At 34.9% G+C, this 17,246-nt stretch overlaps 1 protein-coding gene across 2 annotated transcripts in view; it reads left to right on the top strand.

Moving 5' to 3' along the window:
- The window catches only part of DENND1B (DENN domain containing 1B), a 154,547-nt gene that overhangs the window by 119,257 nt on the left and 18,044 nt on the right, over positions 1 to 17,246 (top strand). For both annotated transcript variants that reach the window (XM_053985040.1, XM_053985041.1), the window contains 6 exons: positions 841 to 942; positions 4,752 to 4,842; positions 8,805 to 8,845; positions 9,655 to 9,723; positions 11,898 to 11,954; positions 12,751 to 12,861. In XM_053985040.1, coding sequence (XP_053841015.1) covers positions 841 to 942; positions 4,752 to 4,842; positions 8,805 to 8,845; positions 9,655 to 9,723; positions 11,898 to 11,954; positions 12,751 to 12,861 — 471 coding nt within the window. The remainder of the gene's footprint in view (positions 1 to 840; positions 943 to 4,751; positions 4,843 to 8,804; positions 8,846 to 9,654; positions 9,724 to 11,897; positions 11,955 to 12,750; positions 12,862 to 17,246) is intronic.

Below are 17,246 nucleotides of genomic sequence, written 5' to 3'. Positions count from 1 at the left end.
GTGTAGCAGCTGCCTTTGATCTTTCTTCTTTTGAGTGGCTGAGGTATCTTTTATTCTGTTGTGGGACTGCACTGGAGATGCAGCTTCTGGGTGGTAAAATTTCAAATGGTAGATTTGGGTGGGGCATGTTGTGGCATTCCAAGTTTTGTATCTTTGAGGTCTTTGGTAATTGTTGCTAACCTGGTAATCATTTTGGGTTTGTAAACTTGGGTGAGAGGCCTTTCAGCTTTACAGTGAAATCTGATTGTGTACCTTCATTGCCATACAAACTTCATAATTACTTGTCCAGTTATGCCAGACAGCTTCAAGTATTTATCCCAAAGGATGGACAAGAATAACAAAATTGGAGAAATGCTCCTCAGGAACATCCAGTGGTCTGTGCATACTGAAGACAGCAAATTTTAAATTAAATTAGGGAATAACAGAGGAAAGAATTTGATTGTTTATAAAGATACTTATAAACATCTCTTTCTTTCAATGAGTGTTGTTTTCAGGAACAGTTTTTTGCAACAAGCTCTGACTTTGCAATGAATACTTGTTTATCTTCTTTCATCATCCAAGGGTTCTGCACTTTTCCCATGTGATAAAATATGTTTTATTGTTTAGATGTTAATGTTCAAACCTCTTTCATAACCATGTTTCAGTTTGTAGCCTTTATGTAAAAATAAAATAGATGTGTGTTTCAATAATTTCCTGTTAAATCAGCAATATATTTCTCAATCTTCTCATGTCTTGCTAGAATAAATATAAAATTAATTTGATGCAGACACATATTTTATTACTGAATTACAGTATATATGTATGCTCACCATCCTAACTTTTCCTGTTTCATTTTTTTAGGGAGAGCCTATTACGTTCTGTGAGAATAGTTTTGTGAAGCATCGTTCCAGTACAACTAAGCAGTTCCTGGAAACAGCTGTTAATCTGCAACTGTTTAAACAGGTATAAAAGTGTAAATGGCCCATATTTAAGGATTTTCTGTTAAAACATATCTGTGTTTAAATACATTTTCCTTTCTGTCAGCCTACAAAAGTCTGGGATGAAATCTAAATACAAGTGCTTTGGGTACAGTCATCCCAGATTTATTGTATTTTTATATCTGCAGTTATAGTTCAAAGGAGTGGTGGTGAAACTGAACAAAAAAATAACCCCAGGGTGCAGAGCCAGTGCAGCATCTCTTCAGAGCCAGTCAGCAATCCAACTAAACAAGAAAAATCAGGGATCTCCCAGCTTGATGGTTGAACTTCATTTTCAGCTCTCTTGGCTCATGCCCAAAGAGCCTAAACAGCAGAGTGCTTAACTTAAATTGGAATTCACTGGTGTTTATTTAAAAACTGGATTCATCCTACAACTGCAGGTTTGTTTGCTAGGCTTTTTGAAGCATGCACACAGAGAATGTCACAGACCCGAGCTATAGGGGTGGCCTGAACAGTATTCTAGCTGATTCTTAATGCAGAATTTGAATTAATAGAGGACCAATTGTTGAATATCTGGGCACAGCTCAGTTATAGTTTGATTACAGTCTTTGAAATGGATTTTGTCCTTTGATTTTGTTCTGTAACTCTTCTCTCTTTTCATCACTTGACCCGATTGCATGAAAAGGGTGTTAAAATTATCATTAGACTTTTATGAAAATCAAGGAAAACGCAAATGAAACCAGAAGATTCATGAAAATACATATTTGCCTGCAACTGCCCGAAATGATTGATACACAAGAGTTCATGTTTAAATAACCAGGGGGACTTCTTTGAAGATATACAACCATGATAGATTAGGGAAATCTATTACATGTAGAATCTTCTAATTTTTAAAAAGCATTTGGTGTTAGTCAGAGGTTACTGTCTATTGTAAAGATTTGTGCGAGGATGGTATTTTATAGAAGTCCTATGAAAATATGATCACAAAATAGGGCTCCTTCAGTTTTACTCTGGTTATATAAAGTAAGCTGTAAGAAATCTGAAACCTTTTGAAGTTTGGTTGATTGGATTGAAATGGGAAGAAGTAGCTAAATGAAGTGTGGTTTACATTTTGCATATCTCTGTGCAATGAGGTAGCATGAAATTTTCTTAATAAAAAGCTGCTTACAAGCAATGTTTCTAAAATGTTGTCACACTGGCAGTACTGAAACAAAACCTTCAGCTGCCATGAATGGGCTGGCTCACTACTTACCCATTACACTTTAATGTGTTCAATTAAACAGAATCAGTTTACAATTTGTTTATAGCTTGTTTTCGTTTTATTTCAATTGAAGGAAATAATAGAGGATTAGGAAATAGTAACAGTTTTGATGATGTGTGTGGTTTAATAGTAGTAGTAGTTTTTTTTTCTTTTTATTCCTCTGGTTCTTGTTGTAAAGGTTACTCCTACTTATTCAGTTAATCCTCAGCCCAGCTGCATCTTCTCCAGTTTTTCCCACTGACAAATGAGCTGTTTTCAAAGTGGTTTGTATTCAAAGAGACCAAACTGTATTTTATTCTGCTCTGAAAGTCTTTTAAACAGAACATATTTCTTAGGGGCAGCCTTAAACCTAGACCAAGCAGAAAATTGGTACTTTAAATACACCCATTTTGCCATAATTGACAAGAGAACTTTATTTGTGCTGGTCTATGAAATCCCTCCTTTGTCCCTTTAATTAGGGTATCATGGAAAGTAACTAACCTTTATATCAAGCTGCAAACATAAGTAATTAATAATTGCATCTAATGTGTCAAATAGTTCTCATGAGTGTCCAGGGAAAATATGAATTCCTTCTTAGAACTAGCCTAATGCCAGACTATCTCCTTTAATAGTGTACTTGTATCAGCAAGGTAATCTGCAGTGTTTATTGGGATTTTTTCCTAACATTTTAGAAAGTGTTACTTAGAAAAATAATGAATTCAGCAATCAGAAGCCTTTGAAAATTGTTAGTAATTCAAATTTCATTTACCGTCTTTATGAGCTGAGGTCTCTTCTTGTGAGATATGAGCTGTTATTTTGTGGAAATCACATTTATGATGTTTGCTTCTAAAAAACTTCTGGTTTTAAAAATTTAAAAAATTGCTTGGATATTCTGAAGTGTATGTAGTCTCTGTTTTGGTTTTAGAACTCAAAATCAGTTGAGGATAATGTCTTCAGTCACCATAAAATCCAAGGGTAACACTGGAATTGCTAGTTTTTCATTGAAAGAGGTAGTTGCCCAAGGGCTCTTTGGATCTCAAAGTGAATACATTTCTTGGAAGAGCAGGCCCAGATTTTTCAGTCTATGGAATTGAAAGGGATGGGTTTGAAAAATGGAAAGAGAAAACCCATAAATTTTATATGTAATTCCACATGCTATTCTTTTCATGTAGCAGTTTAAGTGCAACCATTAACAGTAAATTACTCAAAAGTAACAACTACTACTACCACCACTACTAACACTTATCATTTCTTTTAAATAATGTCTCCAGTATCTTTTTGCTAACAGTTCTCTTTGTCAGTATTTACATTAAATACTCAATTGGTGTGATCCTCTCTTATTCAGTCAGTGTCTCAGCCTTCTGTTGATAGGATTTTACCAGATGATGAGTATGTCCATAAATCTTATGCTAGTTTATAGTATGGAATGAATTCATAATTTTCCCCAAAGAGATAATGTGTTACAGTTCAAAGGAAGGGATGGAGTGGAGGTTGTTGTTTTTGGGGTTTTTTTTCACAGCAGTAGCTAAAGGTGCTCTTATCTCTTTTTCTTACTGTGAAATAATCCAGTGATCCCACAGTGGTCTGACCATGAACCAGCCTGTTTGGAAAAAGGCCAACTTGGAGTAAAATGAAAAAAATAAGAAGGAATTTAGACAAGGAAGAGAGAAATATCTTCATGCTTACCTTATTCTTCTTCTGGAATTTTTGTACTCTGAGAAAGTTGTTTTTTCATGTCACTAGTCTGTTCATTGGCAAGCATCAGATTGTCATTGACACTGTTTGGATAATCAGTTGTAAAAAATGATGCAGCCAAATAATTAATTCTGGTTCATTCCTATGTACTGTTTAGTACCAGTGAATAACTCATAATTCTTGCTAGAAGATGTAGTGTGTAATTGGAAAATTGCTTTCTCACTTTATCTGTCAGATTTGAATTAGCCTTTCCAAAACAAAAAGGGAGGGCTTGCTTCTTGAAAGAATTTTAAATCTATAGGAATGTGCTTGTTCCACTTCCTTGAAGCCTGATAATTCTTGAAATTAATGTATTCATCCCTTCTGAGTGGTTCAATCAGTAATTTTCTATTTTTGACTTTTTGTGACACATTTGGATCATTTCATTTATGTATGTACACTTATTTGTAGCTGCAAATTCATGTGGTCTTGCAGCTGTAACCTCTACATAAGGATAGCTGTTGCAGTATGCATCCATAGATGCACCTAAATAAGGGTTAGTGCTTAAAAAGATCCATGATTTCACAGCAGGACATCAGGGAATGGCTTGGTGACCTTTATATGGTTATGATAACAAATCCAGAGTTACTATTAAGTAAGGAAATAAATTCTTTTCTCGCCATTAGAAAAATACAGAAAATAGAAATAATTTTCTTGATCTATACTCTATATTCCTACTGCTTATAGTTACACCTGCTCTTGTGTAAAGCTGTAAAGTCTGAGAGCAGTGTGTTATCCTTGAGACATATATGGTCTTGAACATACAGATTCTATTATAATGGACACATTTAAAATGCTAACACCGTTAAGCAATAGAAGAGACAACAAAGTATGTGTGACCCTTTTTTTTTTACCTCCAGTTTATTGATGGTCGGCTATCAAAATTAAATGCAGGAAGAGGATTCTCTGATGTTTTTGAAGAAGAAATCACAGCAGGAGGCTTTTGTGGAGGTACGGAATTAATTTGGGAGTACTTATTGACACTTCTTTGGGAACTGTTTGACATGATGTCCTCATGATGTTTTGTAAGTTTTAGACGTCGTTGATCTTTTTACTGTTGTATTGTTTCCCTTCATTCTTGGAAAGGTTTTAGCCTTTAACAAATCACTGCTGGGATACACACTATTATGTATCTAGTTACATCAATGTATCAAATATGTGATATTAGATATGTGTGTAATATTAGATATGTGTGTTTAATCCTCTAAAGTAATACTTACACTTCAGTATAGGATGAGATATCACTATAGTGTTTACATTTTATGTGTTTATTTATAGCTATTATGCATTCTGTGGAAATTGTATTTTCAAAATCATTTGGACATTTGTGCTGCTTAACTTCTAGATAATTATGTTTTCCATAAACGCTTCATTTTCTTTTCACATCTACTTATTCCTGCAGTGTAGAAATCACGGTGCTGTCCTGAATGTTAAGAGAAATCTGCTTTCTCCAACAAATGTGTTACTCTAAAAAAAGCAAAAGTTTTTTTTTACTTTTAAATATGATCTCAGAAGGGACATGGAGATTTATCATATTTGTAAACAAAAATGTTATTACTCATGTAATTTGCCTCAGTTGCGTTCACTGACAATTGTTACAATGCTTTCCACATCAGCTAACCCATATGGAAGAGTGCATCCTGAATCCAGTGCTGATTTGTACAGGACTATGGAGTGGTTTCCTGTTAAACATTTAGGACAGGTGTATTGTTAATTTAGGTATGTTTTAAACCCAGCACCACACAGCTGCTCACTTGACTGTAGCCAAAACCAGCCCAGGTGCAAGAGATGGTATCAAAGGTGGGCTCAATATATGCATGACTGTACAAATGCTACTTTATGGTCAATCTTGAAAGTTGTGTAGAAGCTTCCTCAGTAGATGGAGGTTATGTGATTTGAGCAGCTCCACTGAGGTGCAGATGACAGCTTTGGATGGACTTCCTTTGTAAGACTGTCCTTGAATAGGACAGAATGAGAAGAGGATTTGGCCCCTGCAGAGAAATTATCAAGTGCTGCAGAGCCATCTGCACCTCACAAGAAACCCCCTTTTTTATACTCAAAGTGCATAATTTCTTTTGTTCAAGATTTTCACTGCCTTCTGTGTCTTGTGCTAGGATCTAGCACATAATTTGGTGTTTTGTTTCTTGACCAAATTGTGGTTAGTTTTACAGAGATTTACTTCTTCCCTGCCATTTTAGGGTAAGTTACACCGCTCTGTAAGCAGATTTGAGACTTTGAGCATCCATTATTCAGATAGGTGATGTCAGTATTCAGAGCTCGTTTGCTGACTGCAGTTAGGGGTCAGGAGGCTGCAATAAAACTGCAGTAGAAGTTAGATAAAGCTTGTTTCTTGGCTGTGCTCCGGCAGGCTGTGAACTGTGTCTCACCTGGCTCTGCTCAGGAGGGACCGCTCAGCTCTGCTGGCGGCGCTGGGCTGCCTTGCACTGCCTGTGTGCTTTTCAAGTCAGACAAGCTGATAGTGCCAGGCTGTGGACAAATTGCTTAGGGCACATACTCAGTATTTACATAACTGCTGTCTCATTATTGTTATGAAGTGCAGGGCTAACAATATGTGTGCAATTGAAGGTGACATTTTGTGACGCTAATGGGGTAGAACTATGATCTCTTTGCGGACTTAACTCCCGTCAGCTTCAGCAGGAAGCCCAAGGTTTGAAAAAAACAGGTGAAACCCAGATTTCAGAAAAGTCACGGAAAGTTACTGTTAACTCCAAGCTGTTTAAAGGACAGGTGAACACATTCTTAGTGCAGACAGTATAATTTAAAAACTACCAAATCAAATTCAAATGGAAAGTGTTTCTTTAAGTAAACTCTTTCTAAATTTGCATTTGTGCACATATGCAAGTTTAACTAAACCAGAAAAGAAAAGTGAAGAATAAAACTTAAATTTCTCTTTTTAAAAATATTTTCTTTAAAAAAAGGTCAAAACTTGTGTATCTACATCTGAAAATAAATTTGTGAGACATCTTCATTATAGTTTGCACTTTATAATTGAAATTTTATTTTCTATTGCATTTTTTCTATTATTATTATTTATTATTAATATTATTAGTTCTCAAGTGCTTTTCAATACAAGAATATAGTGATGGATTGGTTTAGCACTCAGATTTCTTGTAGAATATGTTAATTAATTTTTAATTACATTAATTTTACTTACAGCTGGAATTTTTTTTTTTTTTGGTCTAATATCACTGGTGCTAATAGAAGGAAAACTGAAAAAACAAAAACTTTTGAAACTCCCTTGTAATGATAATTTATTTTAAGGAATCAGATTTTTGCTAGGGTTTCAGGAGATTCAGCTCTAGCTGAGGGCATGCAATGGTAGCATGACTGTCTGTAGATGAGTATTTATCTGTTTTCTGATTGTCATCCCTGAAGTGTCACTGCATAACTAGATGAACATTAAACTTGGTCATTTGCTGTGATACCATTTATTGTTTCTATTAATTGTTTAAGTCAGGTTGTGACAGAGAAAGCTCAGCTGTGAAAAGAGACACTGTTAAGGACACCTCAAGAAAGGTGATATATGAACATTGTTGACAGGAATTGAAGCAATGAAATACCATGTTAAAGAAAGCTTTAAAGGTTCATGCAATATCCTTAACACCCCAGCAGTGGTTAGATTTCACCTTATACATGTAATTTATGTGCTTCCTTCCCTGACAGTTCTAGGGAACCCCGATCAAAGAAGCAAAAAATGAGTTGTTTCTGCTTTAGGTTGCTCTTTGCTGTTCTTAATGGAATCAAAATGATCATGAGGGTGTCTCCTCTCTAAGCAAGCACTTCCTTCACTTGTGCCATCATTCCTGAGAGTCTGGCTGTCTCAAAATTGCTTATAAAAATTGAGTGGAATGGGTTAAAGTACCTGATATGAGCCTAAAGACTTCATGTTTCTTCACCTCACCTTGAAAACTGGGAATACCTTTTCCAATGATCCAGTTAGTTCTCAGAAGTGTTTTAGGAGTGTGTTTTGGCTTTCATTAACCATTGGAATAATTCTAGCCATGCCTTAGTTAGTGGATTATTGTAACACTTGAGGAGTTTTGTGAGCTGTTAAAAGTGTGTAAGGTTACATCAGTGTGGTCCTTTCAATGTGGTCAAACTCTGTTTGAAACTGGAGGGTTCTTCTCAAAGTGAATGTCATGTATGGGGTCAGTAGCAGCTCACAGTACTGGAGTATTGGAGTGACTGATGTACTTTAAAACTTTCTCAGGGATCATGGACCTGTTCTTTGTTGTTCAGCTGAAGCACCTTTGGGAAGTGGTATTGACTTCTTCATCAAGTAGAATTTAACATGCTCCTTTGTGGCCAGTTTAGTCCTCAATGGTCCTATAGAAGTCAGTAACTCTCACTTGCCTTTAGAGGTTTTCCTTTCTTAAAGAAGGTAGATACAGTTAATAATTTAAAAGGATTTTTTCTGCACAGGAATATACAGTTGTGACATAACTTGTGACACGTAGACTTTTCTCTTGTTCTTTTTCCTTGGTACGGTACCTTCTGCAGTCCATGTAATAGTTGTGTTTGAAAGTTTGCCCAGAGGGATCATTAATACATTATTCTTTCCTTTGAGTTAGTGTTTTTCTTTTTATACTTTCTAAAAGCATGTTACCTTATCATCGTTTTAATTTCTCTTTTACCTTAATTGAAATAAAAAACTTTGTGTGGAGAAAACACAAAGCTTTTACAAAGGAAACAGAAAACAAGCAATAAGAGATTCCTGGGTTTCTTTCTTAGTGTACACATACCCTTATCTTTACATTCCTTGTCTATCTGGAAAGAATTAATTGAATAAGTAATCCTCTAAGTACATTTTTTATTCCGATAATGAAGAGGGTTGCAACATTTAAAATGCTGAATGTATGTTTGATTGTGTTAATTTGACATTTCTCTTTCAGGAAATTCAAGATCTTATCAGCAGTGGATGCACACAGTGAAGGTATAAACTTGGTTAAGGAATTATACTGGCTATCTTGTCCTTTAGGTCTTTTCCTTACTTCTGTGTAATGGTAAAAGTTTGTTCATTTGTGAGAAAGAAGTAAGTACATTCTGTAAGAAATACCAAATCTCTAGTATTTGCAAAAAATTTGAGGTTTTTTTTATTGAAGAATTTTAAAAAATTCCCATACACAAAACAAATGCCAAAATGCATGAGATTTTTATGTCTATATAGTCAAAGATTTCATTGCTTTCTGTATCATGCTGCATTCCATGACTCTGAATTAGGTGTGACAATTTGATATGAAGCTTATCCCTTCTAGTAAATAGCAATTTAGTTAATATGGATTTGTGCAATTTGACTAGCCGAAGACCCTTGGTATCACCTTGTTGTTCTGCAGCATTAATAAAATACATTATTTTAGATTAAGAGAATTCTTGTTTGAGTAAATGAGATAGTTCTTCCTGTCAGGTCAAAGTTTTTTTAGTTGCATAATAAATATGATAGGAACACATGAAAAATAGGCTAACTTCTGAATTGATTTTGAAATGGTAACAGTGAATGAAGACCGAAAATCCATCATTCTGTTGGAGTGCCTTGATAAATGTGTCAGCTGTGGAATGACGTACTGTAACCCTTGTGTAGCTGCAGACAGCAGGCTGGGGAGGAAACACAGCTGTGCTTGCTCTTACCCATTTCAAAGGAAGGTTGTTACTTCTTCACAGGACACTGTTTAATTTTCCTTGCTGTTGTCTTAAGGTTTGCTTTTTGTTAAAATGTTACTAAAATACATTTTCTGTGTATTTCAGAAAGGCAGTGCGCTGATCAACACAGCAATGACCAAAGCCACTCCGGCTGTGAAAACAGCATATAAATTTGTAAGATCATCTATTTCAAATAAATAATACATAAAAATACTGCAATTTCTGACAACCTCTCGTTCTCCCTGAATGCTGAAAAACCTAAGCATTTTATAAATAAATCACAAAAAAGTACTTCAGCCTGTAGAAAGTGTTGAGCTTCATTTGTTTTCTCATCTAGCACTAGGATTTAGAGTTGATTCAGAGCCTTCTAGATAGCTTGTACATAAAAATAGACTTTATCAAAGCATCAGTGAGCTGGTTTTCTTTCAGTCCTCATACACACTAGAAACTTATTTGAATATCATTTAAGTGTTTGATACACAGCTCTAATTTCACTTTGGCAGTAAGTGCTGCACTATTGAGATGTAGTAAAGCATCTGTAATGTGTGCAGCAAATCATCTGCTTCTTTTTAAAAATGATAGTGGAATACTCATGTTTAACTGGGTTTAATGCTTATGCTTCTCATCTTAAAAGATCTTGTTTTTCAAAGACTGCCTACCCCATGATACATGTGAGATTATACTGTATTATGCAGTGTGGTAAAACAGCAATAAAAAAAAAAAGAACTGAGAAGTGTTTTAAAGTTGCTTTTATAATACATAGGAAAAGATTTTTGGCTTCATTTTGCTTTTCCAAATGTTTCACTAGCTGGATGCATTATAAATAGTCCTGAATAAATCAGTAAATCAGTGTGTACCAGAGTATTTTTAAGTAAAGTTTTCAAACAGAATTTTTAATTTTACATCACTTGAAAAACACAGCAGTCGTGGAAAGAAACAGGTAAATAAATTAAATATACTTCATATTCATGGACTCATTTATAATTTAAAAAATGGTTCATCTGCAAATTATACTCCTTCATTTGCACTATCTTAGACTGTGGTTCAGCCTTCAGGTTTGATAATTATGCCCTTGATAGTAAAGGTTCTTCAAAGTGAACTTCTGTATATGCCAGGAAACTACAGTAAATTTCTGAGGATCTTTATGTATATGGTATCCATATTTCTACCCCATTTAATTTCTTGTCCCTTATGGAGCCTTCTGCCAGAGGACTGAAATATGCATTTCCTAATTACCACATAACTGATTGGGAGCTTTGAGTAATGCCATTGGTACCATCCCTCAGAGTTAGAACAAAGCACTCCAAAATTCATCCAAATGCTGTGAGCAGGATCTGGGAAGTTTAAAGTGGCTTTCAGGTTAGCATCTGGTACATGGCACCCCATTGTGCTCTTACTGAGCTTATGGATGTATGATTTAAGGATCAAAAGGACTCTATGACCGCTTGATTCAATAATTTTTTTTTTTCGGAATTTCGATGTACAAAAAGCCACAGAAAAATAGGTGGCTTTTATATATTTATGCCCTTCAATGTATTTTAAAATTCCCATTTTCAATACAACCTTGAAAACTTTTGTTGTTTTTTCCATATTTTTGTAGGAAAGAGAACTTTTTTTCTGTTAGGGTTTTTGGGTGTTATACCCCCGTCTTTTATTTTGCTTCCTTCTCTCCCCTTCTCTCTCTCTCTCTCTCTCTCATTTTTTTTAGCCTGACAACATGGTATTCCATATTGATAATTCCTTTCTGTATTGAAGAATAATCTTGGCTGTTTTCTATGCAACAGTGATTCTTGTCTGCCTCTTTAATGCATACAGAATTCTCCCCTAAATAGCAGCACTGTGCTGTTCAGCAACACTGGGCAAAATCTCCATCTGCATATGAAATCACTTCATTTCTCTTAAGGTTGATGTTGCCCTGCAAGTTGCCCAACTGGAACACTAGAGCAGTCATCTTAAAAATCTTAACATTTTTCAACTTTATTGAAACTTTTATAAACTGTGCTTTATTGCTAAAATACCCTTTCAAATTGAAGGGAGCATTTCAAATAAAAGAGTTATGTATATGACCATTCTTAGTCTGTTCCTAGTAATAATGGAGAATTTTTGAGTACATATGTTTTCACAGCACTGGCATGGATGTACTGAAAAAAAAAATCCTTAAATTTTTGGAGGAAGCATGAATATAAAAAGTACAGTGGCAGTGTGTTTGAAATTTGTGATAAATATTATTGCCCGTTTCTATATCACCAGGTGTCTAAAAAAAGGCAAAATAAGTATGGCATCATAAGACATGTTCTGTGACCACAGCAGTGTCTTGCAGAGCAATTTAAGTCCTTTTATTTCTCCAGGCAAAAAACCAGGCGAGGCAAGGAATAAAAGAAGTGAAGAGTAAGTTAAAACACAAGGTATGTAGTACACTTTATTTACTTCCTTACCCTGCTTCCTGTATCAGTTTGGAGCTTATACTTTACAAATCACATGAGATTTGTGTTTTTAATGACTTTTGAAATATGCTTAGCCCTTTGTTCAACAATACATTTTTCATAACGAGCCCTCTGGCAACTATCTGTCATTCTATGCATCCACTGAATAATCTCTTTATTGTTTGCATATTTTATCATAGAACAACAGAGGTCTTCAAAGATACATTAAGAGGATGTATGTTTTCATAAAGTTGATTGCTTTGATATCACAATCAAAGCCTTTGCTTCAAGCTGAGAATTTGAGAAGGGAGAGTCTTGCAGTACACTGTATTTCAGGAGGTGCAGTTGTCCAGTTTTAGTTCCATAAGATACATGAACAATAGCAGCGTTTCAACATGAATGAATAGTTTCATTTTGCAAAAGCAACCTCACAAACTATCAGAGTAGATGGTTTAGGCATTTTGCAGCTGCTTTTCCCATTTGAAATTTTGCTTCCATGTAAGATTTTTCTGTACAGAGAAGGAATCATTTTTTGGATACCTATTATGCTATTTTAAGAAAAATATCAAAAGTTGAATAATTCAACTTTTAGATGACCATGTTGGTAATCCTGCATTTTGAAAAGTTAAATTTTATTTTCTTACTACAGATGGTATTTTCATGACAGTAATAGATTGTGGCAAGATAATTTTGAATGCATTCTGCATGCATAATATGGAGGATATATTTGCAGATAATGATTATAAATAAAGGAATTTAAATCTGTTTTGTTGCATAGGAGAGTGAGGAAGAGTATGGAACGTGTAGTGCTGGTGCAGTACAGACTGTTCCTGTCTACACATCACATTATGACAAAAGAACAAGCTCAGAAAAACGAAGGCTGGCACAGGTAAGACACCTGAAACTTCTGTTTGCATTCACATACATATAGGGAAAAATTTTTGCTGCTTACAGTAGTGTGCCTGTGAATCTGTTTCCAAGATGATTTTCCTGTCTGTGTTTGGATAGTGTGATTAAAAGGCTGTGTTTATAGGAATACTGCTACACTGTTTGTGTGGAGGAAAAAAAAAAAAAAAGCTATTTGTATTTAATCCCTGTTGAGAGGGGAAAGAACAGGAGATCTGTAAGTATAGATCTGAGATCTAATTCTTAAATACTGTTTTTGAGAAAGGCTTCTCACAAAAATACAGTCTGGTTTATTCATAGATCTGTATTAAGCTATCTCATTTATTTTAAGGTGTATTAATTTTGTGTTTCTAATAAATTGTTTTGGCAGTCATATGGTCTTTAACCTTGCTCAGATAGTTGTGATTTATTATTTTGTTAATAAATCAGCTAGTTCATGCAGTGCCAATGTCTTGGCTTTTGTTCTCTAATCCTTTCTAATCTAGATTTGAAGTAACAGGTGTAGTGTCTCAACTTTGGCAAGTGTTTTAATGTTTTCAGATTTATTTTGACAGTTTTATTTCAAAAATATAAACAAAGTAGTTTTTCTAACACTTTTTTTCCCTGCAAATATTTACCTGCATATGTATATATTTTTAATGTATAGACATTAATTTTTACATTATACTGTTATTGCATGTTTTTAATATGTGGATTTTTAATGCCTGTATCTTCCTTATATGAGAATTAAGTATATAAATTCAATCCAACTGATCTAGCAACATTTAATTTTTGCTCTAGGTACTGCAATAATAAAAATCTGGGTTGTCTATTTAATCAATTTGATTTTGAATTAGTTTTTATCAGTAGTAAATACAAAGTTTCTGAAATACAACATAGAACTAATGCAGATGATTGCTAAATGATGGTGAAATTGTACATTAGTATTAAGTCATTATTTTTAATAGGGTTATAAATAATACAAAGACTTTCTGCCTCACTGATATGGTAGTGCTGCCTATTGTTATGTACAGGAGTCTAGGGATACAAAGGAATATAATTCACCTTGGTACTATTAAAGATTTCTTTTGAAGGCATTTGTTCAGACAGAACAATTGAACTTTTCTGTGGTTTTGTGTTTGTCCAGCTGTACAGTGCTAAATCCTGTAATCATTGCTGTTTCTACCAGTGCTTCTTTAGCTTTGCAAACAAGGCAGGAGTGCAGATGTGTGCCTGGCTTTGTTTCCATGCATCCATACACACGTGTGTGAATGGATGTGTATGCACATGTGTTTGTCTGGGGTGAGTTTACCAACAAAGCTGGGAACTGAGAGCCTCACAGTTTTGCCCTGCTCCAAACCAAAGGTGTCTTTTCCCCAGCTCTTGTCCCAAATGTCGCATGAACCCAGTGGGCAGGAAGGGGCACATGAGGATTGCCCTCCAAGAACTCCACCGCTCACTCATGCAATTCTCTTTTTCCTCCTCCTCAAAAGCAAACAAGCCAAAGGACTTCTGAAAAATAAGTCTGCTATTGCTAGTCTTGTTTTTATTTTTGGTCTTGGTGTTTCAATAACATAAAATCTTTATTAATAAGTGGTGATTTTAAAGTTTACATCCAAATAAGAATATATATTTGTATTCACAATGCATGTGTATGAGAGAGACTATATTTGATCGAGTACTGAGTCTGCTGTTTAAAAGAAGTGAAATTCAGTGTGCTGTTGTCAGATTTAATTGTTTTTCTGGTAGTCTTTATCCTGCAAATGAAACTCTTCACCCAGATCTCTAAAATTATCTTCTGTAGTGGCTGTATCAGTATAAGGCTAATGCTAATGTGGAGTTCGGGCAATTTGATACACACTTAAAGTAAGGAGCAGATACTGATTAAGTTGTTATGTTGGTGTACTGTAATATTCACCCCAAGCCTAGATAAAAAATGAACAAGAGAGAGCAATTGCTTTTAATGGTCATCCTACTTCCAAAACAGAGGCACCTCTGCACTTTATTACTATCTTCTCCTTACCAAAACATTTAGAAAATTGTAAATACAAAGAATGTGGTGTCATATTTTATGTTATATCAGAAGTATGCATTGAGCTTTTCCTTCTCCACTTCTTGGAAACAGTTAAATACTAAGAGTTACCTGAGCTGCTGTAAAACATACTTTGAAAAGTTATGTAAGATATGAATGTTTGCTTTACTGAGAAAAACAATTTTAAAAATTCGTTCATGACAGGATTTGGGGGTCTGAGAGGATGTTTCCTTTACAATAGGAAGTGAATCTGCTTTTACCCCAACAAACAGGAGTTTGTATATGGGTCTGCTAATTAGTACGGTTATTTCCTGTTTTGTTGATGAGGCTTTAATAAATGTCAAGGGTACAACCATGAAGATCTCCCAATTAGGCTTTGCGTTTGTAAAACCCAGCCCCTTTGCTTTTGTGTGAGGATGACAGTTCCAACTGCAGCCTCAGCCTAACAGGGCTCAAGGGAAAGGATACTTCTCTGGTTTTATCGAAAACACAGCCAGTTTGGCCCAGGGAGAATACCAGCACTGGTCACAGTGCAGAGCCATTTTTAACAATGAATATTTACTAAGCTTTATCACTGCTGTCATAGTGGCTTTATTGTAATTTTTCTTTTCCAGATTGGCAATAGGCTTAAGAAAAATCAGCAATAAATTAAAAAAAAAATTATAGCATCTAAAATAGCTGTCAAAACCTAACCAGAGGATAAATAATTAAATGTGTTATTGCAAACTGAAGCGCTCGGCTTGCCCTCCTATAATTTGCATTTTGAAAGTGTTTCCTAAAAGATGGAGCTAAGGGGAGTGCACTGGTTTGTGCGTGTGCGCACAATTAATCTGTGCCCAAACGCGCCGTTCCCTCTCTGCAATATTCATCTGAGCTTGCTCCTGCTCAGGTTCGCTGTTCTAGGCTCTTCAGACATGTGTGAGCTTAGCTATATTGCAAGTCAACATTAACAGATGGATTGCCCTAAGCAAGGGAAAACCACAACAACAAAATCTAGTGAAAGTGGAGGATTGAAGCTTTTTATTGTTAAGCCTTATTAAAACCTTGGCATGTGCACTGCTGTTAACTGTTTCATGCCTAGAGCTAATAATGTGTCTCGGATATGTTTCATCTCTTGCGTTAATTAGGAATATAGAAGATACAAGAAATCACCTGCTAAAATTTGTGAAATAAAAGTTAATGCAAGCATGCAATTGCTTAGGCTCTGTTTGCAGTATCTTGTGAGTGATACCACTGAGTTCCTTTAACTGTTGATGAGCAAGGTACAGGAGGGCATGTTTTAGACTATGGAGCATTCAGTTTTTGCATAATCTGTTTTAATTCTGGGCCATTATATGCTCCCAGGTAATACAGATTTCTGGGTACACAGGGACCTAAATGCGGTAGGAGATTTGTAAAATTGTTCCAAATTAATATATAATTTAAAAGAGAGCATGTTTATTATGATCCTGCTTTGAATGCCAGGAAGATCTCTTTGATTTCATGAATATGATCTTTGTAATTTTACTGTTATATCAGGTGTTGGGGTAGGTTACTGAAAATGGGCCATGTCAGGATCTCCACAGTCATAATGTATTTCATGGCAAATAAAACACTCTGGAAGATCAGCAGAATACCAAATAAGATCTGCCAGTTCCCTTTGCAGTTAGTAAATTAGCAATGCCCCTTGTCTCTCAGAAAATGTATGTTCTAGCTGTACCTTTAGGCACCTGCTACTTTCCATGTGTCATGGAAATAAGCATGTGGATTCTAAGGGTGGATTTACCAATCACTGTGTCTCAGCACTGCTTTAAATGTTCCTATATTGAAGATACCAAGTGAACGACTCACCATGACTTTGCAGAATCCAAATGCAGTGTCTAAGAAGGTTTTTTAAACACTTTTAATAAAAATCAAGTTAGACTAAACTTTTTTTTTGGTGTTCTCAAACAGAAGAGAGTTTTTAAATATTCTTTCTTTCTTTCTTTCTTTCTTTCTTTCTTTCTTTCTTTCTTTCTTTCTTTCTTTCTTTCTTTCTTTCTTTCTTTCTTTCTTTCTTTCTTTCTTTCTTTCTTTCTTTCTTTCTTTCTTTCTTTCTTTCTTTCTTTCTTTCTTTCTTTCTTTTCTTTCTTTCTTTCTTTCTTTCTTTCTTTCTTTCTCTTTCTTTCTTTCTTTCTTTCTTTCTTTCTTTCTTTCTTTCTTTCTTTCTTCTTTCTTTCTTTCTTTCTTTCTTTCTTTCTTTTCTTTCTTTCTTTCTTTCTTTCTTTCTTTCTTTCTTCTTTCTTTCTTTCTTTCTTTCTTTCTTTCTTTCTTTCTTTCTTTTCTTTCTTTCTTTCTTTCTTTCTTTCTTTCTTTCTTTCTTTCTTTCTTTCTTTTCT

The sequence above is a fragment of the Vidua macroura genome, chromosome 9, assembly GCF_024509145.1.
Source record: "Vidua macroura isolate BioBank_ID:100142 chromosome 9, ASM2450914v1, whole genome shotgun sequence".
Taxonomy (NCBI): Eukaryota; Metazoa; Chordata; class Aves; order Passeriformes; family Viduidae; genus Vidua; species Vidua macroura.
The sequence above is the reverse complement of the archived record's forward strand: the minus strand, read 5'-3'. Positions and strand labels throughout refer to the sequence as shown.